At 35.0% G+C, this 27871-nt stretch overlaps 1 protein-coding gene across 2 annotated transcripts; it reads left to right on the forward strand.

Moving 5' to 3' along the window:
- Positions 1-27871, forward strand: UBXN2A (UBX domain protein 2A). 2 transcript variants are annotated; one of them, XM_036224561.1, is made up of 8 exons: positions 1-17; positions 55-156; positions 8335-8389; positions 11492-11630; positions 12074-12180; positions 16467-16604; positions 17620-17778; positions 24313-27871. In XM_036224561.1, the coding sequence occupies exons 3-8, from the start codon at positions 8349-8351 to the stop codon at positions 24503-24505; spliced, it is 777 nt and encodes a 258-aa protein (XP_036080454.1). In that variant the 5' UTR covers positions 1-17; positions 55-156; positions 8335-8348; the 3' UTR covers positions 24506-27871. The 2 variants fall into 2 exon arrangements, with proteins under 2 accessions (XP_036080454.1, XP_015977258.2); XM_016121772.2 differs by having other exon boundaries at positions 14-156.

A 27871-nucleotide genomic window follows, 5' to 3' on the forward strand; every position in this document is an offset into this window, starting at 1 on the left:
GGGAGGCGGGCGGGTCCCGGCAGCGCGGCCGCGAGCCCGGCAGGGCCTGGGGGGCGGCGGCGCCGCGGATCGGAGGCGCTCCAGCCCGGCGGCGGCTGCGCCCGCGACCCCTGAGCAAATCGAGGACGAGGCCCCCTCCGCCGGCCGCGCCCGGAGGTGAGTCGCCTGGGGCCGCGCGGCGCTCGGGGGTGCGGGTGGGGGTGGGGGCGGGGCGGTCCGCTCGCCGCCGGGCTGCGGCGCGCGTCTCCCGCGCGGGCCGGTGGGGTCGTCGGCTCGGGCCGGGCCGGGCCGCCGCGCTCGTCTTTGTCTCGTGCACCCGACGCCCGGAGGGCTTCCGAGCCCCTGTCTCCCGCTCCCACGCGGCGCCGTCGGGCGCGGCGGGGCGAGGCTCCTGCCCAGCCCAGGCGAGCCGCGGTGCGCGCGGCCTGCCGGCTGCTGGCTTCCCGACTGCGAACTTCGAGAAAGCACATCGGTTGGTTTTCTCGTTCCGAAGTCGCTCAGAAACTTGGAGTTATGTCCTGTCAAAATGCCCCGATTTCCCAAGGCGATCACTGCAGAAGCACTTAGAGAAACAGAAGGCATGTCTGTTTTGGGGGAGACATTCCTTGGTTAACGTCATTACCCGTCTCCCACAACTCACTTTTTATTTTGCATGTTCGATGTTCGCTGTTTTCATATTTAATTCCTGTTTTTCTATGTGTCCGTTCTTTTCACTCGCAGTTTTTACTTACTCGCAGCAATAATGGACGTTTCTGTGGTGTTCGGTGTTGGGTAACCTTTGTGCGTAATTTGAGATCATTGAAAATAAAGATAGGAAACTGACAGTCTGTACTGATGTTTGGAAAGTATGGCATGCAAGTGACGGGAAAAGCAGCTTCCTTATTTCATAGTCACAACTCAAGTGCGTTTTTGGAGTGCTCTTACGTTTTTAAAATATAGTTTTCCTGGGAAGAACTCTTTAAAAAGTTATGTCTTCTATCAAAATATGCCGAAAGTATTTAAAAGGCAATTCAGTGAATACTGAGCACCTATGTAAAAACACTAAAGTTAGCGCTAGGCACTGGTGGAATCCTAGAATGAGTGAGAATTGTGTGCAGGCCGAAGGAAGTGATTAAGCACACAAATAATGATACAAGGCAGGATACTGTATTAACAGAAACGACTACTTATTGAGCGCTGATTCCTAGCACTGCCCTGTGATAAATACGTGCATCCACTTAGTTACTTAATATTTAATGTTAATTAATAATTTATCATTCAAAAATGTTTTAGTAACCTGCCATGTGTTGAATGCTAACGATATGATGGTGACCATTATGAATTTTGCTTTTAAGGACTTTACCTCATCATTTGGGGAAACATATTAAACAAATCATCACATGAGTAAATGCCAGTAAACCTACATAGAAGCTAAAAAGGAAGAATGCAGGGTGTTGTGAGAACATTTAAGGGGTTGGGGAAGGAGGAACACATATCCCAGCTGGGGAAACAAGTTAAGGTTTTCCTGCAAAGTCATCTTTAAGCTAGGATAGTGTAGTAAGTAGGAATAGGTGGAGGTGACTCCGGAAGGAGAGAAGAAAGGTCAGGCAAAGGAAGTAGGTGCCACAGAAGCTGGGGAAGATTTGGGGAACTGAGAGGTCAAAGTAGCTGCATTGAGTGTAGAAAGCAAAAGGGGGCTGTGGTTAGGGCCAGATAGATGATGTGGGGCCCTTTTAAACAATGTTAAGAGTTTGCGACCAATTTTTGTTCTTTTTCTTTTTTTAAAAAAAAAAATACTTTTATAGAGAAATTTTCAAAGCACTCTAATGTCGTGAGAGAACAGTACAGTGAACGCCCCTGTAAAACTATCCAAAGGATTTGGACCTTACTTCAAAGAGCAATAGGAGGTCTTTGCAGGGTTTTAATCAGGGAAGTCCCACAATCAAATTTGTACCTTAATTAAAAAGATCACCTTGACTTCTATGTAGAAACCAGATTAGATGGGGACACAAATGGTTATGAGGTAACCACCTAGAGATGATAGTTTGGCTGTGAAAATAGGGCAAATGCTCAGGCTACATAAACTGACCTTCCTCGCTGTTAGTAAGTCTATATTCATATCTTTTGGAGGAATTGTGGAGATTTTCTAAAGGAGACTGTATTTGAGATGGGTTTTGCAAGGTAGATATCATTTCAGTATGGAACCCTGGAATGAGAATGCCTTAGTATCTAAGGATGGCTGCTTCAGTGATCTTGACAGCCTGCGGAAGTTTCACCTTTCCCCTAGGATTTCTCATCTAAATTATTTGTCACTACCACTTTGGTCCTTGGAGGCATATAACTCACTCATTAACAGTTGTTTTTTTGTTTTTTTTTTCTAGAAGACACAAATGTATTCTCTTCATTACAGTGATTATTGCAGTTATGCTGAAATTTTCCAAAATTTTCATTTTTATTAATAGTAAGCTACAATCCATAAAATATACAGACAAACTGTCTTTTTAAAGGGTTTGATGCTACTATAGTTGGTACTTGGGGGCCTCATTTTATTCCATGGAGGATCTAAGCAAAAGGAACTGCACATGGAAATGTAATCCATTGGTTTCTTTTCCCTTATGTTTAATTCCAGGAAGGGCTTTACCCTTCGGAAGAAACTTCTACATAAAGTTAGCATACACAGTAGTAGAATACCTTGATACAAATCTCTATCTTTAAAAACAAGGAAAATGGGTAATATGCACATTTTTCTACTCAAATTCTGAAGTATACATTAAAAAGACTACATTTCTTAGTAGTCTAAATCTTTTTATTATTATTATTTTTATGAGTTAATTTGAGCCAAAACTGGACAATTGCCGGGGAGCAAGATCCCAAATGCTTCCAGTCTAAATCTATTTTGACTAAATTTTCCTTTTAGTGGATATGTTCCAGAAGCTCAATTTACACTGTCTTCTGACTGATTTTATCGCTGCAGTTGTTGAGAGTAAGTAGGGTAATATTTGGGAAAGTGTTTGGTAAACTGTGAAATACAATACAAATATAAGATGGTAGTGATAGTAATTGGAACTAAACTGAAGCGAAATGAAGAAATTGTTCATCTGTCCATTCTGGGGCTCACTTCATGCTGGTAACAGATATTTGTCAGATGGCTTTTTTTATTCTCTGCTGTACAGAACATGACACGTTCATTCATGTCACATGACTGTGATAATTGTGGAAGCTCACTCAGTTGATATAAATAAACTTTTCATGGTTCATTTACATATTAGTAATTTATGATAGGAAATACCTAAAATAATGGTGACTTTATATCCATGCTAGAATCAATTTTTACATCCTAATTCTAGGCCATATTTGCAATTAGTAATTCAGTATATTTTTTCCCTGTTAGTCCTTAAACTCGCTGGTAATAGAGATCGAGCCTGCCCTGTTGATCCTTCTATCATAGATTCTAAACCAGTGGTGGGAGGTTCAGGAAGTATATAAATGTTTTTAAAGCTTTAATTAGTGAAATCAAAAGTAAAATTTCATAGCCATGTCAAAATTAACTTTTCAGACTAAATCTGGAGGTGTTTCTTACAAATCTTTGTAACAGAAGTTATGAAAGAAGCGTGGGAAAAGAGAAAGAAGCAAGACATTATTGTATTCTCAACATCTGCTTTAGTCCTCAAAACAACCTTCTGAGGAGGATAATTATCTCCAGGTTACAGGTTAGGCCACTCGGACTTAAAAAACTTAAATAAAATGTACGAGGCTCGAAAATCATATAGCCAGTATCCCAGAATCCTAGGTCTGTCTTTCATTCTCTTCTGCTATCTTAAAACAAGTAAAACTTTATCAGTAGCTTGTAACTATGAAATGATGAAAAATATTTGCTAGAGAACAGTAACTCATTAATGGGAAACATAGCGAAATATTTTAAGGGTGGCTGCTTTTTACTCTGCACCTGCTATGTGTGGAGGAAACAGGAAATGCATAAGTCATGATATCAGTCCTCAAGGATCCTGGATCAAGTAGAGAGAGCTAAAACACACAAAAGAAGCAATAGGAAACAAAATCAGACAATATGATTTAAATGCTAAAAATTTAAAAGCCTTAGAAGAGAAATATTAATAAGGAAGGGTTTAGTAGTTCACCTTTATTGTAGAAGTGGATCTTGAGTTGGGACTTGAAAGGATAATTAGGATTTGAATGCCTAGAAGGATGCTGACAGTGTGAGCCAAGAAGTAGAGTGAATGTGTTATGTTTATGATACAATAAGGATCATATCTAAACTAAGGGAATATTTTTGAGCAGTTGAAAATAATGTTGGAAAACTGTTAAGTGAAAAAGCAAACAGCACCACCAAAATGTAATGTCCACAAAGGCTAGGATCTTTGTCTATTTTGTTCAGTATGTAACCCAAACACCTAGAATCATGCCCGGTATACAGTAGGTGCTGAATATACATTTCAAACTTTAGGTATAATTAATATGCAATAAGATGTGCATATTTAAGACATACCATTTAATAAATATTTTTAAACTATTTTAACCCATTTCCCGTTTGCCCCAAGAATACTCGCCCGCAGAGCTTGTGGCTGCGCTGCAGAGTTTACCCTAAGATGACTGGTGGATTAGTCTTAATCTTACCCCCAAAGTTTGCCACAAAATAGTTTGCTTTTATTATTATTTTCACACAGCTCTAGTATATCAAGTCTTTGGAAACAAATGACGTCATTCTATTTATAGCATTCTGTTTTTAGTAGTGTGGTACTTCCATTTACAAGATATAGTAATTCTCGATTGCTGAAAATGTCAAATCTAGAAAACGTAAAAGTCCTACACATGATGTTAACATCGTTTTCAAGCAGTTGTTAGATGAAGATTCATTTGATGAATCCGGTTTATGTATACATTTCTGTTATAGTAGGATTAGAGATGAGTTCTGTTTAGAAATATCTCCAACAACAGTTTTTATATTTTATTTTCACATTGAAAACCAATCAGATTTGCTTAAGCCTCAAAAAGTGTGTTTATGTAAAATTAAATTAACACTGGCAGTGGGCTGCATTATTTTTTTCTTAATGGGAAACAGGTTAAAATATTAAAGTGTTCAATTGTATCTATACTGCTTTATTTCTTAAATAAAGAAGTAAATAAATCAAAATGTAATCTTTTCTGAAATCTGAATGGATGGGATGAATTTATATTTTTCTCTAATCTTTTATGTATGTTTTAAAAGCAAGCAATTTTTAAAGGGAAGCCATTAGTTTTAGAAATATGAGATTCAAAGGACAAAGTCTTAGGAGAAAACATTAGTGAACATGAAATGTTGGTTTTATGAATATATTTTTCATTCGTTTTCTGGTTTTTAAATTTTTTAAATCAAAATACCCTATCCACATAATTTAAAAGGCAAATAGTGTTAGAAGGCTTAAAACTAAAAAATCCTCCCAAATCCCTTACTCTACTTTCAACTTGTAGCTGCTTTTTCAGTTAGCTACAGCCATATTTTTAAGCAATATGTATATTTTGAGCTATTAATTTTGCACATTGCCTTTTGTATTGCTATTAGGATGGATAAGGGTCTTAGCTCTCTTATATTAATCCCCTTTAACTTCTCACATCTTTTTAATAGCTGTAGCTCATTTTTTCCCATGCAGTAAAAATATACACTATTATTTTTCCCTTTGGACTTCAGGTTCATCCTTGGTCAAGAGATAGTATATTATATTTATCTAATAAATGTAATAAGCACTTTCATACTCAAAAGAATATTAGAGGGAAAAAAACATTGACAGTGTTGTATCTTATATTTTACAATCATTTTTAATGGCTACATTTTTAAAGCATATGGTTGTTTGATGATGTAATTCATTTAAGATTGTTATAAAATGTTGATGTTATAAAAAATCTTCCCACTTAACCTGATTTGTTACCGGGTAAATCTAATGCCTAAACCGGTGTCACACATTTAATAAATATTGACAAAGATTCTTTGAATAAAGTAATGGTCTGTTTTCATTTTTAAGTCTAAAGAATAATTTTGAGAAGCCGTACAGGAAGGATTAAGAAGACTTTAGAAATAGAAAATACCCACTTGAGACAAAAGCGACATCGAATTTGCCTAGATTGTTGGATGCCATCCTCTTGGATGGTGTGGCTTTAGTGGTTCCTACTGTACTGTCTAGCTTAAAGGTGGAGTCTGAAGTTATTGGGAATGCTGTCGAAGTTGCTGTCTGTCCCTCACTTTATGTTTGATACTGACACCTCTGCCCCTTTGCATTTCTTTCATTTTTCTTCCTTTCAGTTTCCCCTTGTCTTTCAGAATTGCTCACGATTTTCGCTATCAGTTTATATTTAATTCATAATGAAAACAATAGAGGTATTTAAAACAATTTTCAATAATAGGATATTTTCCAGAGCAGACTCCACTATTCTACTTTAATTCCTAGCAAAACAGAGAAGTTAAGAGAGTTAGTGGTCCAGGCAAATTGGCTCCAGTCGTGAGCGCATCTCCATCAGCAGCAAGGAGACAGAAATGGAAGTCAGGACCCAAGATCATTCAGACTGATTTTATCCGGTCAAAGGCTGTCACTGAATCCTCAGTTACCCAGATTCAAAGTCACTTCTGCATCCTTTGGAGATTTTTAAGCGGGACCTGTAGACTACTTGTAGTGCCACTTTTTGGGTCTCATCGCTCTGGGATGGGTCTGGTGGCTTGTTGGTGGCTCTTCAGCTGCTGGTACTGAGCAGGTCTGCCTTCTATTTCAATATGCTTAAATCTTAACATTTTTAAACAATGGTACTGTGTTTGCTTTTTGTAAACCTACTCTCCAGAGAGAATTTAAGAAACATATTCTTATTTGATATAGTCTGAGAATTGTTATATTTTTAATGCTTTGTGGAAATCTAGCTTGATCCTGTATTCTTTTGGGTAAAGTGTTTTCCTTTCATTTAAAATCTGTAGTCTCTGGGACCTTGATTTCATAAGCAGATTTGTCATGACCTAATAATATTTTCTTGGCTATGTGGTTTTAAGCACATATAAAAAGAAGTTGTAATCTGGGTTTGGGGTGACTTTTAAAAAGTCTAGGGGTGACTTTTAAAAAGCCTAGTCATGAATTAAAACTAACTTATATAGGTTTATTAAAGCACTGAACCCTAATATTTTTTTTTAAAGCTTATCTAATTTTAAAACATTCAAAAGTCATTAATTTCTTTTTTCTTTTTCTCCATAATCAGTTTGGGTGTATTTTCCCTAGTTAAAAACCAGATATTCCAGATTAGATTAAATAGGCTTAATTCTTCCTGACCTGAATTTTGACAAGTGATAACTTCAATTGTGCACTAGGCAGTTCATAACTATTTCCTGTCTTTCACATAGCACATCCAGGTATGACTAAAATGACTGTGCCCACATTGCCTTCAAGTCTTGAGTCAACCGAATGTCTTATGAAGGTCTTTTAGTTGTTTTTTTGTTTCGTTTTGTTTTGTTTTCACAAATTTATCTTAACATGATGAATCTACTTCTCATGTTCATCACTTTAGTAATTTTTCATCCACTGACCCCCACCCTGCTCTTTGCTCATGTTCAGAATTAAGCCCAGTTCCACACTAATTGCAATAGTTCCTGAACAGAATCTGTTTTTACCACTTTGATGACTGTCCAGTTTTGTTTTTTTTGTTGTCATATGTGTCCAGAAATCTCACATCTAAAATTATATCCCATTGATGCTTTATCAAAAATACAGAGAGTGCCATTTACAACATTCATTGTAATAGCAAAAGCCTACCCCCACTTATTGAATAAACTGCAGTAAATCCACACAGTGGGCAGCAGCAGTAAAAAATAATTTTTATGGCTGGGGAGTGATCACTAGGACATATATTTAAGTGGAGAAAGCAAGATGGGCAAAAATATGCATACTGTACTATTATTTAAGAAAGAAGTGGATGTGAATATATATATATTTGTTTATATTAGAAAAAATGAAAAAAATAAGGTTACTTATAAGTTGGGAGAAGGAGCAAGGATGGAAGCTGGATTTCTCTGAATATGTCTTGTTTTTTAAGTCAACTTTGGAACCATATAAATATTTTACACAGTTAAGAAACAAATTAACTGAATTAACTATCAAGTAGGTGGCAAAACCATACAGGAATTATTTCAAGTAACTTTAAAACATAGTAATTTTATTGTATCTCCTAGAGACAGCTTTAGGTTTGGTCTCTTGTTCTTAAGACACTTTTAGTGTTACTTTGGGGCTACATAATAACTTATGTTAAAGAATATTAATACATACATAGGAATGAATTTATTTAAAATACTAAATTAAGAACTTTAGCTTTTGTTTCTTTTTTCTTTTACAGTAAGGCACAAGAGAATGAAAGAAGTCGATAATCTTGAAAGTATTAAAGAAGAATGGTAAGTTAATTCCAACTATGAATTTTCTTTGTTATTGATGCCTTGTTAGTATCCTCTATTTTTATTGCATTTCACTGACTGGTATAATATGTTTTATTTATGATTATCTCAGTTAAATACCTAATGGTAATACATGTAAAAGTAATTTATCATAGCTGCATTGAATGAATTTTAGTAAAGTTACTAAATCTTTGTTATTAATTTAAAAAATTGTTAAAATTTTCTCTGTTCACATTATTACTTCTGTCATGTAAGCAAGAAATTCAAGTGACTATTAACTTCATATAAGTGAGAATTCAAGTAACCACTTCGTTAGCCTTTTGGCATCAGGTAAACCTAGGTTTGAATCCCATCTCTGTCTTACGCTACCTCTCTGGCCTTTGAGCAACTTAGATTCTTTGAGCTTCAGTATCCTATCTATCAACCGGGGGACTACCTCAGTACTTGAAAGATTTGGGGGAAAATTAAATAGCCAATATAAAGCATATAGCATAGTATTAGCACATAGCAGGCACTCAGTAAATGGTAGATGCAAAATCTATGGTTCTTATCAATGTAGAATACTTTATTCTCACTTATCTGAGGTGAAGTAATTTATTTTGTCTTATGTTCTTTGTTTTAAATAGTAGAGATAAATTTCTTTCATTCATAGTTCATTTGACGAGATAGACCAGTATTTTTTTCATACTTACAATTTGTTGATTCATTTTCTTTTCTTTTAAGTTTTATAATGATAACATTGGTTAACAAAATCCAGTAAGTTTCAGGTGTACAATTTAACAGTAATATATGTATTCCATTATATTGATTTAATTTCTCTAATACATGTAGACCTATCCATATTATCTATTCCTCCTTACATGAGTTTTAGTAAATTGTGCCTTTTAAGGAATTGGTCCATTTCATCTGAATTATCAAATTTGTGGTCATAGAGCTATTGTGCATCTCCACATACTGTACTCTGAACTTCTTAAAAACCCGGACTATTTCTTACTCATCTTTATATCTCCCTACTACCTAGCATATAGTAGGTACTGAATAAATGTTCGAATGACTTGAATTAACACAATGAAGCTTAGTAGAATTTACCTACCAAATAGATAAGATAAAGGAATAAAACTTCAGCTATTCTGGATGCTCAGCATTATTGCCTTTGTACTTAGTAACTAGTAATTAAGTATAAACTGCTTTCTGAACAGAAGAAACAATTAAAAATTGGAACACATAAGTGGTTTTAATGGTATTATATAATATTCAATTACTTACTGTATGCCCATGTGTGTACTGGTCCACACTGTATACCAGGTATAGACCTGCATCTGTATTTGCATTTTATCTTCATAACAACCATGTGAGACAGGTGGTTCTTTCTGCACTTCACAGATAAGGGAGCCAAATCACATAGGGGCTAAGTCTCTTGACCTAAGTCAGTGTGACTCAGCAAAGGTACCTAAACAAACACCAAAGCCTGAACTTCAGTCAGTATCCTCTACTGCTACACAGTTGTACTGTTAAAGAAGGGGGAAATCACCCCCAAGTGTCAGCAATTTAATAACCACGTAATGATGGCTATTTTGAGAGATGGTCTAGCACAGTGACGAGGAGTGCACACTTTGATAGCCTAGCTTCAGTTTCCAGCTCTACCTCTCGACAGCTCCTTGATCTTGAGCAAATTGCTTAAGCCTTTTCTATATCTAATAAATGGTGATAAAAGCAATATGTGCCTTTTGGATCATTGTGAGGATTGAATGAGTTAACACATGTAAGGATGTATTAATAAATGCTCAAAAAAGGTTAGCTATTAAGATAGGCTTTATAGCTTATCATGGTTAGGGGCATAGATTGGAAGACAGATTAACAAGGCTTAAATTCTGTCTCTGCCTCTTATTAGCTTTGTATCAGACATGTAACTTAACCACTCTGATTCATTTTTCTTGTCTATAAAATGTAGATGAGAGTATCCTTTATAGTTCCTGGCAGAGTATAAGAGTTATAAAGTGTTGATTATTATTTATAGAAGCTGAAAAGTTATATCTCAGTACATTTATGAATTTTCTATATGACTTCAAAAAAAGATCAACCAGCAACCATCTTTTCTATCAAACAAATCTTAGGTAATATTTCCTATTTGATATAAATACAGAAGAAAAACCAGTAGATGGTAGTAAGCCAAATGGGTCAAGGGAGTCAAAAGGTACAAACTCCTAGGTATAAAATAAATAAATCATGGGGATGCAATATATAGCATGGTCACTGTAATAGCTAAGACTGTACCGCATGTTTGAAAGTTGGCAATTTTCATAATAAAAAGAATTTGTAACGTATGGTGATAGATGATAAATAGATTTATTGTGGTGACCATTTCACAATATATACAAATAACAGATTATTACGTTAAATACCCGAAACTATTTTAATGCTGTATGTCAGTTATACCTCAATTTAAAAAATAGGGGGAAAAAACGGCAGAGTATTAAACCACTACATATGAAAGTGCTCAGTGGGAAATCTCATTCTGAAGTGTGCAAAGTAGCAAAACCATGATTAGGAGTGTTCCTGATGGATTATCACCTTTAGTTTTAAGAGTGCTTTCTATTACCAAAAAGTACATCATAACCCCTTTTAAAGCCATTTTGAGCCCTTTTCAACGGAAAAAAAAAAAACCTCTTTTTACTCTGGATCAGTGTTTTTCAACCTAGTGAGATTTTACCCCACCCAGAAGACAAAATGACTAGAGGTGGTTTTGGTGGTTATAACGCTTTGGGGGATGGAGGAGTAGGCATGCTACTAACATCTAATGGGTAAAGGCCACGATGGTGCTAAACATCCTACAACTCATGGGGCAGCCCTCACAACGAAGAATTATCCTCCCCAAATGTCAATAGACTGAACTTGAGAAAACACTGCTCTGGACCAAAAGGATTAACGGACTCCCCAAGGTCACATCTCTATGATCTTAACTTAGAAGAGGGTCTGAACTGTGGACATGGAGGTAGCGTCTCAGCTCAGGATCCCTTAACTAGAACAATTTATGTCAATTTTTAGAGAATTAGTGGTTAGTAGTGCTTATTTTTCTTTTTTATTGTTGTTGTTGTTGTGTAGGGTCTGTGAAACAGGATCTGACAACCAACCACTTAGTGATAATCAGCAAACAACGTGTGAATATTTTGTCGACAGCCTTTTTGAGGAAGCTCAGAAGGTTGGTGCCAGATGCTTGTCTCCCACTGACCAGAAGAAACAGGTGAATGTCCATAACTTTTGTCTCTGCCAGTCTTTCTCCAAATGTGGACCCTTTAGAAAGTCCGCGTGAGGTCAAAACTTTTTCACAATGATAGCAAGATATTATTTACGTTGTCACCATGTTTGACTTTGCACCAGTACTGCAGAAGCAGTGGTGGGTCGTAGAGCTGCTGGCACCTGAGAAGGAATCAAGGCAGTGGCACCAAACTGTGCCGGTCATTACTGTATTCATTACCTGCTCAGAGAAGATAAACGCTAGCTTCACTTAAGAACATTCTCGACCCAGTAAAACTTATAACTTCTATTAAATCCCAACCCTTCAATACACATCTTACTCATATTCTGTTTGACAAAATGTGAGGTACACATAAAGCATTTCTACCACATACAGAAGTACCCTACTTTTTACTAACACTATCCATTTTGTTTGTGACCACTTTGCAGGTAGATATAAGTATAAAATTATGGAAAAATGGATTCACAGTCAATGATGATTTCAGAAGTTATTCTGATGGCGCAAGTCAGCAGTTTCTGAACTCCATCAAAAAAGGGTATGCAATCTTTGTAAATAGAAGGTTATTTTAGAAATGTTGCCTTTGGAAGAATCCTTTTTAATGTTTACGCATCCCTACACATTCACAGATACATTTTCTTTTGTAAATTCACAGTTTCATAGGATGGTTTTTCTCAAGAGAGCCACAGTTATAATTTTGAAAAAAGTGTAGGAATTTGAAGTGTGATCAATCAAAATCAGACTTAACTAATTTGCTTTGCCAAGTATCCATTCCACATCCTAATTGTTATTTAATATTTATGTTTTAATGTTTAAATATCTTAATAGTCTTCGAATTGTGATTTCTATTGCCTGTAATGTTTATTATGTATTTATGATTCTAAGTGTTATATATGTTTGATCTAGGAAATTTTTTAATTATTAAGAACATGAAAATTACCTATAATTTCATCACCCAGAAGTAACTGCTATTAACATTTTTGTTGAATTCTGGCATTTTCTGCGTATGGACTCATATGATATGCATATTTTTTTTTGAAAAATGATTTTGAATTTCTCTTAAAGTATATGAATATATATGCATAATGTTTTTTTACAATGATGACACATAATTTTTATTTATACACTAAGTTGTCGGCAAGTTATTTTTTAATTTTGCCACTGTAAAAATTATCTGTGACTATATATTTTTTAATAACAGCTTTATTGAGATATAATTAGCCTACCATAAAATTCATCCTTTTAAAGTATGCAATTCCATTTTTTTAGTATATCACAGTGTACATTCATCAGCACTATTAATTCCAGAACATTTTTATCACTCCAAAAAGAAACTCCATTCTAATTGTCATTCATTATTGTCCCCTCCACAGTCCTACACAAACACTAATCTACTTTCTGTCTGTATGGATTTGCCTATTTATTGCCAAGTAGTGTTGCGTTGTGTGGGTATATCACATTTAGTTTATCCATTTATTAGTAAATAGACACTTGAGTCATTTCCATGGTTTAGGTATTATGAATAATGCTGCTATGAACATTCATGTATAAGTTTTCGTGTAGACATATGTTTTCAATTCTCTCAGGTCTAGGAGTGAAATTGTTGTTAACTTTAGTTTAACTTTATAAAGAACTGCCAAACTGTATTCCAAAGTGACTGCACCAGTTTACATTTCCACCAACAATGTATGAGAGTTCCAATTTTTTCATATTCTCGCCAAAACTTGTTAGTATCATTTTTGTTTTTAATTATAGCTATCCTAGTGGATATGAAGTGCTATCTCATTGTGTTTTTGATTTGCTTTTCTTAATGACCAGTGGTGTTGAGTATCTTTTCTTGTACTTATTGGCCATGTGTACATCTTCTTTCAAGAAATATCTGTTTAAATCCATTGTCTGTTTTTTTTTCTTCGCCTACTTTTAGAATTGGGTTATTTGCTTTGTTGTTGAGTTGGGAGAGTTTTTTATATATTCTCGATTCAAGACCCGTATCAGATATATGATTTTAAAATATTTTCTCCCATTCTTTGTGTTGTCTTTTCATTTTCTTGATGATGTCCTTTGAAACACAAAAGTTTTAAATTTTGATAGGGTCTGTTTTTTTTTCTTTCATTACTTTTGCTTCTGGCATTATATCTAAGAAACCAAAACTTAAATCTAAAGTCTTGAAGATTTACTCCTATGTTTTCTTATAATTGTGTTTAAATTTTGACCAGTATCTCTGATTACTCTTTCAGGATAAATTGCTGAAAGAAAATTATTGAATAAAAGGCATGTACATTCTTTCAGCTATTGATGCTCATATTCATGCTTCTGCTTTCCAAAAAAGAGATATGATATTAAATTTCTATCCCATGGCACTATTTCTTCAGTGCACGTTTTTAGGCATGGCATCAGTTTATGGAGCAAAGCACTTTTTTTGGCAGGCTGTATTTCAGAAGGGTTAATAGTAGCCAATTTTCAGTGTATATAAACACACACATATATATATATATATTTGTGTATATATATATGTTTACACAGATTTCAAATGCTCTATAATATATAATATAATTAATTTTGGACCCTTTTCAAACTTATACAGAAGTTGCAAATGTAGTACAAAGAACTTTTTTCCTAAAACCATTTTGTATTAAGTCACTAAAGTGATGCCTCTATAAGCAAGAACATTTTCCTACATAACCACATACAACCATCTATTGATATATTACTACCATTTGATCCTCAGACTCTATTTGTTTCATTCTTTGTCTTAATGTTATCCTTTATAGCAAAGCATGCAATTCAGGATCACACAGTTCATTTACATGTCATATCTCTTTAGTCTCCTTCACAATGGAGCAGTTCCTCAGTTTTCTTTGATTTCTATTTTTTTTTTTTTTTTTTTTTTTTTTTTTTTTTTTTTTTTAGGTGAAGCAGCCCTTGGTTGACCTCACAGATTACAAGGACCTTGTCCACTTAGGATCCCTTATTTTTTTTTACTTTTATTTTTTTTACACCCACAACACCTGGTCATCCTAGGTGATCTCCTATCCAAGTACTAATCAGGCCCAACCCTGCTTAGCTTCCAGGATCCAGCTTGTTCAGGGTAGCATGGCAGTAGACTGTGATTTCTTTTTATGACCTTAACATTGAATGTTATGGACCTGAATTATGTAGAAATGCCCCTCAATTCAGATTTATCTGATTTTTTCTTCATGATAAGATTAAAATTAAACACATTAGTAGGAATTTCACAAAAGTAATGCTATCCTTTAATAGTAATTTATTTTTTCCTTTTTTTTTTAAATAATTTTATCTGTATAGCAGGGATCCCTAAACACTGTAATTTCATTTTATCTGTTTTTTGAACATTATGTAAATGGAATGTGTTTATTTTTTGTGTCTACTCAGCTTACTTCTTTGGGATAGTCATTCATATTGTCTCATATAGCTGTAGTTGGCACGAATCCCAGAAGCAATATAAGATGGATAAATTTTATTATGTAAATATTAAAAACTGTATATACCAAGAGACACTATATACAGTCAAAAGACAAATGCCAAACTGGGAATACTTGTTACATATATGTCATATAAATTGAATATATACACAATTCTTACAAAGCAGTAAGAAAAGATGGAAAGGATATGTTTGTACCATTTGATCTACGTTATAACACAATAATAGTGGGCATTTGGTAAAAATGAATGACATAGATCTGTATACTAACATGAAAATATTTCTGCAGTATATTGCTTTTTAAAAAGCCGTTTGCAGAATGCAGAGTAGTGTGTATAGATTAATACCATCTGGGGCAAAAAAAAATAAAGAATTAAATGGAGTTTTACTATATGTATAGAGAAAATTTAGGAGATACAACATCAAAGTTTTTTTTATTAAAAAGTGGTATTATAAGGACCATCCCTTTCTAAGTTGATATGTTTATATTTTTATGCCTTATTTTTTAAAAATAAGCATGTATTCTTAAATTTAAAAATTTGATGCATGACATACAGGAAAGAATACAAATCACAAGTATATACTAACAAATTTGCATTATTTCCATTATCAGAAAAAAATCAATTATTTTTCTGAAAATTTGTTAAAATTAGTAATTCGTTAAAAATTTCCCCATGTAAGTTCATTGCTTATGTATCAAGTATATTCTGTAACATTGTAAATTTTCAAGTGCTCATTAGAAAAGACCCCACCTCTACTAGATCATAAGATTCAGTCGACATCTGCCAAGTTCTGTGCACCAGGTACTGTTCTTGGGATTAGACTATGTTTGTGAGTGAAAGAAAAGAGAGGCATTTGTGGTATACTGGACAAAGCCCCAGACTGAATCCAAGTCCTATTTCACTTTATCCTCTCTATCAGGAGGATAAAATGTGAAAACCTTTTTAAAAATTCTAACATGTTTCACATTTTACTTGTCATGTCCAGAGTAAATCTATATTTTCATTTAAAAATTGAAATGAGAGCTTGATTTTTCTAGTATATTGTTAGTCCTATTCAGATACCTATAAAAATGATCAAATTGTTTAAATTTAACAGTGTATCGTCATCAAATATCCAATGACTCTAGCGCTATTATAGGTACTGCTGAATAACCCAAGCTGTTCATTAATTTATCATTTTAAAAATGACTCTGTATTGTTCTTGGTTTTTGACATTCATACTATTTATATTATTTTAAATGCATTCACTTTTTTATTGTAAAAATGTTATACTCCTTATTTCTAGATATTTTTCAGTTCTTTTTGCATATAGAGTATGTTTTTCAAAGAAAGAAAAAAATATTCCGGGAACGTTATCACTTTGTTTCTTTACCTTTGAAGGGAATTACCTTTGGAATTGGAGGGAACTTTTGATAAAGAGGAGGTGGATGTTAAAGTTGAAGATAAGAAAAATGAAGTCTGTATGTCAACAAAGCCCGTGTTCCAGCCCTTCTCAGGACAGGGTCATAGACTGGGAAGGTAAGTAGGCTCATTCTCCGTGCTTTCCAGAAGCAGAGGCTTGACTAATATTCCAACATCACTGTATTACTGTGTAGACGACATACACAGAGCTTATCATTTCTTACGCTGGAAGTGAGGTTTTTCATATTAACTTTTAAGAGGACTCCTAAAGCATATTTACTTTAGTGTAAATTAACATATGCTGGCACTACACTAAAAAAATCATGGGGGCTTTTTTTTATCATATCAAATCGAAAGGGCCTGGCTTATTGAGTACATTAAGCAAAATTGGATGGACAAATCATTTTTTCTTCCTTATATCCACCACTTGAGCCCTGTCAGTAATGGTACAGTGTACCCATGCTAGCTTTCATCATTGTGTTTGGTGGTCAATATTTGAATTTTGAGGCAATAAAAATGAAAAAATGCCTGATAACGTTGGTAACAGTAGCAAAGTCTTTAATTATTTTCAAATTTTGCAATCTTCATTATATCTAACTATGCCTTATGACAGAATATGTAAGGAGGTTAGATACGGAATCACTTTTATTTTTATAAATTCCCAAAATTGATTATCAAGACTGGTAAAATATATACATATCCATTCATACATATAAAAATATCCCAGTGTGACTTTCTAAATGATCAGGAAATGCTTTGTTTCCTTTCTTTTTCTTGATAACCCAAGGACTAAACTCTATAGAGAATTTAGAATTTCTTTTAGAAATTTTACTCTGGGAGTAGGTAAAGGTAAAGTCTGTATTATTATTCAAATAATACTACTAACAATATATTTACACAATATTCTGCTAGCTTACAGATGACTTGAATATGCATAATTTCATCAGAAATATGGACATAACTAATATTAATATCTGTATATCATCATTGAGGAAACAGTTGTAACTCACTAAAATCTTCCTAACAGCTATATTAATGTAAAATATTTTATGATAATTGTTTAATGATAAAGTTCTGCTTAATGAAAAAACATGCATTTGACTCTGTTTCTGGATTTTTTTTATTTTTTTAGTGCCACACCAAAAATTGTTTTTAAAGCAAAGAGTAATGAAGTTCCAAAGAAAAATAATTTGTCTGCTGTCCCACTAAACAAGCTAGAACCCATCACTAACATCCAGATCTGGTTAGCCAATGGGAAAAGGATTGTACAGAAATTTAACGTTTCTCATAGGTGAGTCTTTAATTTCATTGTTTGCCTGGTTTCTTCCTAAGTTTAGATTTCGTATCTTCTTTTCGGCTCAGTCAAGAGTCATTTTAAGAACTAACCAAGGATCTTAATAAAGTGTTCTCTAAACGTAATATATCATGACTAGAAATTCTTGGACATTAATGAAGGATTTCCAATCTGTTTTATGAATTATCGTTCTTATCACTTGAATAATTTTCCTGTTTAACTGGATACATAATTTTGACATAATTATATTTAATATGTTTTAAAATTGATTATTAGCATGTGCATATTTTATCTGTTAATCATAGAAAAAGTATGAAAATACAGAAAAGTACTGAAAGAAATTAAAGTCGGTTTAATTTTCATCACCCAGAGATAATTGCTATTATCAGTTCAATGGATTTTTCCAGTCTTTTATCTCTTCTTAAAATTTTTTATTTTAATTAAAAATAGGAACATACTGTATATAGATTTCCTTTATTTAAAAGTATTTTAAAATTCACGGAGAGCAAGTTATACAGAATACATATATAGACATAGTTAAAATAATATAATAGACATATATGTACCTTCTAGCCCAAAACATACACCAACATACGTTTCCTTTTGTGCAAGGCATAAACTCTTTTCTAAATTTATATTAATCATTTTCTGCTTTTATTCAGAGTTTTACCGAATACATACATATCCCTAAAAAACAGTGAGTTCTGTTCATTTTCAAATAATTAGTTTACATTTTAAAACGATTATAAACATACAGAAAAATTTCAAGAACAGTGTAAAGAACTTTTTTTTCTAACCACTGAAGAGTAAGTTGCCCATGTGATGACCTATCACTTGAAATACTTTAATGTGCGTTTCCTACAAACAAGGACATTATCCCACATAACTACAGTTCAGCCATCGTTAGATGGGAATTTAACTTTGATACACTTCTACCAACTCTTCGGACCCTATTCAAGGTGTGCCGTTTAATCTGATATCATCCTTAATACCCAAAGACCATTCAGAATCACACACTACATTGTCATGTCCCAGTTTGAAATAATATTTCTTTAGTTTTTTTCTTGATTTTCATAACCTTGAAAGCTTTTAAAATTGTAGGCCAGATTTTTTTAATTTGATAAGTTCTTGTGATTATATTTAGGTCACTAATTTTGGCAGGACTGTCACAGAAATGATGCATTGTACATCTCATTGCGTCCTGTTGGGTGGCATCATTTACATTTTGTCCCGTTGTGTTTAATTTGTTCACTTGATTAAATGGTATCTGCCAAGTTCCTTTACCATGAAGTTATTTTTTTTTCTCTTTGTAATTAGTATATATTTTGTGGGAAAGAAGTTTGAACTTGCATAATTATCATAATCTTTCTAAGACATCAAGTTTCTTCATATATTTGTACCTGTATTTACTTGTGGTTTCCTGTTTTATCCACTGGGTTATAATCTCCCAACAACATTATTTATTTTAATGCCCATATTGTCCCAGATATAGTCAGTGGGACCTCCTTTAAACCGTGAACACGTTTCCATTATTCTTTGAGCATTTCTTTGTTTTCTAGCACAAAATTTTTTTTCAAGTTCATTCTTTACTTTTTCTAAGAAGCCCCAGTTCTTTTTACTGGACAGTGGATTGAGAAGCCAGGATCTGGGTACAAGGTATCCTTTCTGCTTATTTGGATGCCGGGACTCTGAGAGGACAGAGCTACCGGTGTATACGCACATGTATATATGCATCTACACCTGCACACATGTTTACATCTGTATTTCTATATCTTCGCCTCTCAAAAACCATGAGTTCACATAGGTACCTCCAATTTCAATCCACCACCACCACGGGGTTTATTCTAGTTTTCCTCTTCCCATACCTGTAACTCACTCCTCCCACAGAGAAGCCTAGCTCTGATTATTCTCAGTATATTTATTTATTGATGAATTCTCTCATATGGAACCAGTCTCCTTTTTCCACTGCTCCCTCCTCCCCCGCGTGGAAGCCGCCTTCACCCTGCTAGGGCTGTAATTCTCCGCGTTGATTTCTCATACACATTCCCTTCTCTTCCTGACACATGGATCTCACAAATCAGCCCAGGCCACTTCAGTACCCCATGCCCATGGCTTCTTCGCCCTCTTGGGCTCGGACACTGTCGTCACCCCCTCTGGGTCTAATACACCACAGTTGGCCGCTCCTCTGTGCGAATGCTCTTTCGATGCTGCTCGAGACAGCCTGCTCTGTGCCAGCCCTCCTCCTTCCCTTCAGTGTGGATCTGTTTCTCACCCCACTTGGCGTCTGGTACTCTACACTGGACAGCTCCCCTACGGGGACACACTGCTAACTAACCATGCTCATGCTCTCACCACCCCGCCTCACCTCCCCTGCATGGACGCCCTCCCTGTGTTGGTCAGGTTCTGACACGGTACAGGTGGGCAGCTTTCCTGTGTGAGTGAACTCTATTTCCCTGTACGAGGCCACCACAATTCCCTCTTATTTCTGGCCTGGGTGCCTCTCATGTTCTGCCCTACTAATGTGACTTTGGGACGGAATTGTCCAGTAAGGAAAGGAAAAGGCAGTTTTGTTTTATATTTTTAATTTCCTATGAATGAAATTATATTTTATGCATTCTACTACAACTTTTCTTTATTTTATTTGCTCAGTATGTTTTTGGAGACTTCACGTTGATATGAGTAGCTGTAACTCGTTCATTTTCATTACTGTACTATAATACCTTATATGAAAATAATTACCCTTTCTATTTGTATGGGTAATAGTGGAGGCTTGTATTTGTTTGTATGAATGTATCAATCAGCATTGCTCAGTAAACAGTCACAAAAATCTCATAACATAGAATAACAAGTATTTATTTCTCATGTATCAGCTGGTGTGGCTTTGCTGATATCAGCTGAGCTCATTCATATGTCTGCAGGTCATCTAGGGGAGCTCTGATTTAGACTGCAGGTCTGTGAGTTTAAGTCTGCACCTTGCATCTCTCAATCGTCTTGAATCATGAACTACCTGCCCATGTTGTTCTCATAGCAAAGACAGAGGCATGAGAGGGCTGGTCCCACTAAGAAAGCATTTACTTGTATCTCTGTACTAATATTCCATTGGCCAGAGCAAGTTACATGGCCAAGTCCTGTTTATTGTGCTGTTTTTGTGGAAAAGACTATCCTTTCGTGATCAAATTGCTATGGTATCTTTTTGTAAATTAGAAGAGCTGTTCTGGACTCTGCACTCTGATTGGTCTATCTTTCCTTTTGCTAACTCCGCATTGTCTTAATTATTGTTACTTTATAATAAATAAAGTAACCCCCTGGAGAGCTACGAGGAAGTCCACAGCAACCTCCACCTGGGCTTCCTAGCCCAGCTGCGCGCCAAGCTGAGGCAGATGCTACAGGAGTTGGGGCGACCCAGCATGGTCTGGTTCAGTGCCAACTGCTGTCCTGACTGTGGTGACAGAACCTTCTGTGACCCAGACCCCATTCTGTGTCCCTGTTATCCATCTTTCTAGCTGGATGCACAACTATAGGCTTCGTTTTAGGCACTTGGATGCTGAAGCCCAGACATAAGTACTTAAAGGAACACAGCAGCCACAGTTTCAGACAAAAGGTCAGTGTTAGCAGGAAAAGGAGAGGCGATTCAGGGGATGGGGGAGAAGATGTCGACTTGAGGAGTTAACGGTTTCTTTGAGGAGATGTCTCCTGTAGAGTTAGATATATGAATCTTAAGTTTCTAGAGGGGGATTCAGGCATTGAAGGTAGATGTGGGAGTTACCCCTGTTTGAATGGTTGTAAAGAAATAGTCATAAATAAAGGTAACCTCATATTAAAAAAAAAAAAATCCTTATTATATCAGGTACCTAAAGAATTGTGCTAAAATCTCCAGCTATGAGTGTGGATTTCTCTTTTTTCTTCCTGTCAACATTTACTTTAAATATATTAAAACTATATTATTAGGTTCATACAAAGATAAAATTGTTGGCTTTTTCTGATGAATTGACCGTTATAGCGCGCGCGCGCACACACACACACATGCCCCTTTTAATCCCTGTTAATTTTGTGTTGAAAATTACTTTGCCTGATGTTAATATAGTCACACCACCTTCCTTAGGATTAGTGCTTGCTTAGTATGACTTCCTCTTCCTTTTTAATTTCAGCTTATCTACATATTTATCTGTGTCAGTATATTTAAAGGTATTTCTTGTAAATAGTTATTTGAGTATGGTTTTTACATGTAGGCTAGGCCAACATTGTTTTTTTTTTTTTTGGTTCCTGTTCCGTGTTTTGTTTTTAACTACCATCTACTGAGTGCTTTCTGTGTGTTTGGCGCTCTTCAAGGCGCTTCGCTTATATTACTTTTAAATGTCAAAACCACCCTACACAGCTAGAATTAGAGAACTGGTTATCATAATGATAGAAGAAGCATATGTTTAAATGGTGCCCTGGAATGCTCTGTGATCTAAATTCCTTTAAATGAAAGGAAGGCAAACTAAACGTGTGGAAGATGGAGGAGGGGATTTATTATTCCTGTCCTAGTTTGTTTCTTTTTAGGGAAATAAAATATATACATTTTATTTTTCCCGTCTTTAATGCACCCCACTTCCACCCCTGACCTATGGATGTTGCCATTTCCCCTTAAGAACTGGATCTCTAAAGACGGGGTGTCGCCTCCCGTACACTTATGGCATTCACCCAGGGCCTGGCACACCCGGGTCATGGTCCATGGCTCCACCTGGGCTGTGAACCCAGGGCCTTTTACGTGTAAAGCAGACGTGCTAACCACTACACTATGGAGCCATCCCAGGAAGTAAAATATTTTAATCTCAATTTCTTCGTCTAGAAAAATACTTCTGACATTTTCAATAACAAATAGTCACCAAGATTTTTTTTCCCCTGAATTAATGAAGCATTTAAAAACTTTGGCCAATAGTATATATTAAGTGATGATTAATCAGGCTTTGTTTTTAAATTGGAATGTTTAGTCCACTTTTAAAGTGATATATAGTATCCTGAACTAGTTGGGTTTTAGGGCTCCCATCTTGCTCTTTGTTTTCTCTTTACCCCATATCTTTTTATTCTTTATTCCTCCTTTCTTACCTCCTTTGAGCTTAACAGGTATTTATTATTTTTTTATCCTCTTACAGCTTTTAGGATTTGCATTTCTTTGTTATCTCAATGTGATCATAAATATCACAGTATACATTTTTAATTTTTACTGCATACAGTTCCTTTAATCTTTACTATTTGTTACTATTTTCTTTTTATATTTATGTTGTTTACCATAAGTTTTAGCCTTTAGTTATCCAATTTTTGGTCCCCAAGTAAAGACATGGGATTTTGTCCCAGACTCATGGGGTTACCCGCACAGGTTTAATAGAGTGGCAATTAGTGAATTTTAGTAAACACACTGAGTGGGAGAATTGTGTCTTTGTGATGTGCCATATTTCACTCATTCGGAGTTGTGCCTTTTTTTTATTTTAGTATCTCCGAAATGGGGTTGCATCCTATAGTTCACTGTTGGCCGTATGGCAATCACATCACAATTGTCTTTGCCTTAGCACCTGCCTCCAAACATGCAGACCGAGTGTCAGCTGAACGAAAACATCCCAGAGACACAGCAAAGCACTTTTCTAAATAAATTCTCCATCACCGACACACCTGATGATGCAGAGAGCGGGTGTGATGTGGCAAAACATGTACACTAATGACCAAATCGAGAGCGGTTCCAAGGATCCAAGTCTGACTCGTGTTCGGGCATTCGGAGTGGCTTAACCATCTTATTCTGCTTGTGTCACGGAAGCCTGTGGGTGATTTGATAAATAAGTGTAAAGAAAATACCTTGTCATAATCTAGATTTTTTTTTTTCTTTTAGTAATACATAAAATAATGTGTCTTAAAGTCTGTGGCATCTTAGTTCTGAGGAACTGCACATGTGCTCCCCCTCTCTAAATATACATACCTCTGCTTAGGTGAACTACCTTCAAGATTGTAATGATCATATTATGTGTGTTCACTATACTAACTTAGATTCTACGTGCACCGAGTTAAGAATTTTCCTAATTGGACGTGAAGCACAGCATGACCTGGCATTTAAGAGAAAACTGTCTACAAGATTACTAGTTGGACCGTTTCTGATCCATTCAGAGCTAGATACGTAGATATATAAACTGTCTTTACAGAAACTTTGAGGCATATACTAAAGCAAAGAGAAGATAATGATTCATCACTTAGTTCCCACTGAACTATTTTTAAGCAAGTCCCAGACGTCATTGAGTTTCCTATGTAAATATTGCAGTATGTGTCTCTAAAAGAAGAATATTCTTTTAAAAGTGTAACCGTAGTCATACCCAAGATAATTAACAGTAATTCCTTACTATCACTAAGGGTCAGCCTTTAGAAGATCACCACATGACCAGTTCTATCATTATAATTTGACTATTCTATATATTAACTTAGCCAGATAGCTTCACAAGTTACTACTTCAAATGAGACAATTCAAGTTTTCATAAAAGTATATTAATAGTTTGTGCTGTTTTACAGGGTGAGCCACATTAAAGACTTCATCGAAAAATACCAAGGATCTCAAAGAAGTCCTCCCTTTTCCCTGGCAACAGCTCTCCCTTTCCTCAGATCGCTAGACGAAACACTCACGTTGGAGGAAGCGGATCTGCAGAATGCTGTAGTCATTCAGAGACTCCACAAAACCACTGAACCTTTTAGAGAACTTTCATAACATTAATTTTGGAAACACTAAGTGGAAAATGTACAGAGAAATAATGGTTGTAAGTGGACATGCACACCAAAATGGGGGAAAGGAAAAGTCGGATTCTCTGGACTTTTGGTTCGAGTACTATTTAACTCCCTCTGGATGAGAAGGTTTTTAACTAAGTGTAAGTTAGGAGAGTAATCCACTTTTTCCAAAAGGCTACTCAGAAAAATACACTTATTTTCAAATACCAATTATTCAACATAAAATATGTTCAATAACTGTATTCATTTAAAATTTTGATACGGTATAAATTAGCAGGTACGTTCACAGCATCATTCATTTAAACGTCATTCCCAAACAGCAGTGATCCATTTAAATATTAGCTGTCTCAGAAGTTTTAAAGAACTACCTTAAAAAAAAATTACACGTGGCAAGTTAAAAGCTTCAATGTAATTATTTTGTACCTGAGGTACAGTCAAAAGACTGGAAGGAACTGTGCTCACCACAGCTATGTCTAGACCTCAAAGTGTTCTGTTTGCATTCTCTAATGGCAAGATCTATTCAGATATTAATTTGGCAACAGTATCTAAGATGTATTTTTATTTAAGAATACAACTTTGTAACTTAGTATGATTTCAATATTAGTCTTGTCTACTCACATTTCTACATTTTCAAGAACCGTAAATTTTTAAAATTTCTTCCTAGGAACCCCAGTTCATCACCTATTTTGTTTTCTTTCAAAAATTAGGGATTCATTCTTAGCTAACATGTGGCGTAAGCCACATTGCTAATTAATATTTTTAAAACGCATCATGTAAAGTATGGTTTTCTGTTCCATACACTAGAGTCAACCTGTGTATACATTAAAGGATTATTTATTACAGACTTTAAAACTGGTTAGACTTCAGCATTTCACTGTCAGATTCTATGCCCTTGCCCAAACATAAGTTTAGGGAGCTTTTTTTGTAAATGATCTATTGCATCATATTTAAATTGAAATATATATTGAGCGTGCCAAGGAACTAAGTAGCCATGCCTATCAGCAGTAATGTTCATAGGACACTGGATGACTGCAGGAAAGAGCAGTTCCCAAACTGTTCGGTCTCGAGACCTTTTGTTTTTATGTGGGTCATATATATTATATTAAAATTTAAAAGTTATATAAATTTTAAAATAATAAACATGTTAGTAGTAACACTTTTATGAAAAAAAAATATGTCTATTTTCCAACACATGAAAAGATTTAGGGAGAAAAGTGGCATTGAATTCCATTTTTTGCAAACGTCTTTCCTTTCTGACTTAAAGGAGACAGATGGAGTCTCATATCAGCTTCTACATTCAAGCTGTTGTGATATCACACATCTTGTAGCCTCTAGTAAATGCTGCTGTGCATTCATGAGAAAATGAACACAACGAATAACGTCTTAGTATGATTATGAAAATAGTTTTGACCTGTGGACCCCCTGAAAGAGCCATTCTTATAAAGCAATGATTTACAATGATTCTCAAATCTTCGTGTAAGAATCACTTGGGAAGCTTTTTAAAATGCCTATTCCTGTCACCTACCACACACATTCTGATTCATTGTATCTGGGATGAATCCCAGATCTCTGCATTTTTAATCTCAAGCGATTCTTAGGCGTGTAGCAGAAGAACCAGTGTTCAGAAATCCTGCACCAACCTTCCACCCTAAGGAAATAACACCTGCATGCTTCACCATGGACAGTGGAAAGCTCTCCACTGAAATGAGACTGCTAGACCTTTGAGTTTTATCTTTGTCCCCATAGTTTGTTCTTAGACTGTTCCCCTTTAACTCCGAACTAATCATGACACAGACCTCTGCTTTTATCTTTTATAAGTACAGCTGAGACAAGGTTAGAATATTTAAATGATGTTTTTATTAAAGGCTCAGGAATAACAAAAGGGAAATACACACCTTACAAGGTGACCTGTTTTATAAGATGTGTCTTCTGTTTGAGATCCATTATAAGAATGCTTTCTTTTCTAGCTCCCAGCCTTCTACATGGTAGGGTCCTGTCTTTTTATTAGGAAGGGGGAGGACAAAAGAAAACCTTTTCCTTTTGTCATTTACTCTCAGAAATGAACAGATAGATAATAGAAAATAAATACCATCAGTATTGTTTACAGCTAAGGTAGAATCCTAGTGAAACAAAAATAATGGTGTTCTTTAAAATAATGAAGGGATGGTAAGATCAATGAACTTTTCCAGATATAAAATGATTATTAATGTATTTTCTAGATTCTAAGAAAATGTTTCATACAGGCCTATCATGAAGCATTTTATAATTTTCATTTGTATAATTATAGTCTTGATTCTCTATGTATTTCTATAAAGGGGACTCTCATTGGAAATATTTGTCTCATACCTATAGAAAAGCCTCCTTCATAGATCTTCCAGTTTATAATCATTTAACCAGAAGACACATTGGAGGTTTTCTTGTGTGTACATGTATAATACACCCCAGTGAGAAGTTCCTATAGGGCAAGACCTGTTACCAGCAATAACCTTCATTTGTAACTGAAAACTTTTCCTAAAGTGAATGATATTCTCAGAGGTTTTTTTTTTAAATGAAAATCATCTGATAAAGATTTTTACCTGAAAGTTTAAAATTGTAAAGTTGTTAATTAAATGTGTAGAATACTCAAAACATGTTCAGAAAACATGCATTTGGTAAGGGAAAGCAAACTGGGAAATAAGGAAGCATCTTAGGTGTGGAATAATATAATTTTACGTAAGTAGTTGTTTCAACATCATTATCTGTTTCTTGAAAATCATTGTTAGGGCTGATATATAAAAGTACATTTCTAATTTTAAATATTCTAATTTATTGTTTAAATTACTATGCATTATCCAGGTTGTAAAAGTGATCTTACTTATATACCTGTCTCATTCAGAATACTTTTTATTACGTTTCATTGTGTCGAAAATATGTATTCACCTGTTTTAGTGCCTTAAAGTATTTGGAAAGCAATCTTTTGCTAATGGTTAAAGAACTGATATCTTAAAGATGAAATACTGTTGATTAAAAGGATCTGTGAAATAATTTATACTTGTCTGTGTTAAAATAGTTACATATAGGTGCATTTGTCATTTTTATTTGGCAAAATCCTTCAGTTTGAGAATCCACAAACGTTTATTAGGTGTTTTCTGTTTGCCAGGTACTCTAACCAATGTTACTTTCATTCAATCCTCAGAAATGTTCAAATGTGATATTTTTAATACTAACTCAATGGTCGTGTTTATTTTTTGAACCATCCTTTATGTCCTGAGTTGAATTAGCATGAAGACTCCTTAGTATGGTTTACTCCTTTGTTCTTTCTCTTTCTAAGTCCAAACCATTTAATTAAAATATTGTTCATCGCACTAAA

This window comes from Rousettus aegyptiacus, unplaced genomic scaffold (genome assembly GCF_014176215.1).
Source record: "Rousettus aegyptiacus isolate mRouAeg1 unplaced genomic scaffold, mRouAeg1.p scaffold_m13_p_7, whole genome shotgun sequence".
Lineage (NCBI taxonomy): Eukaryota > Metazoa > Chordata > Mammalia > Chiroptera > Pteropodidae > Rousettus > Rousettus aegyptiacus.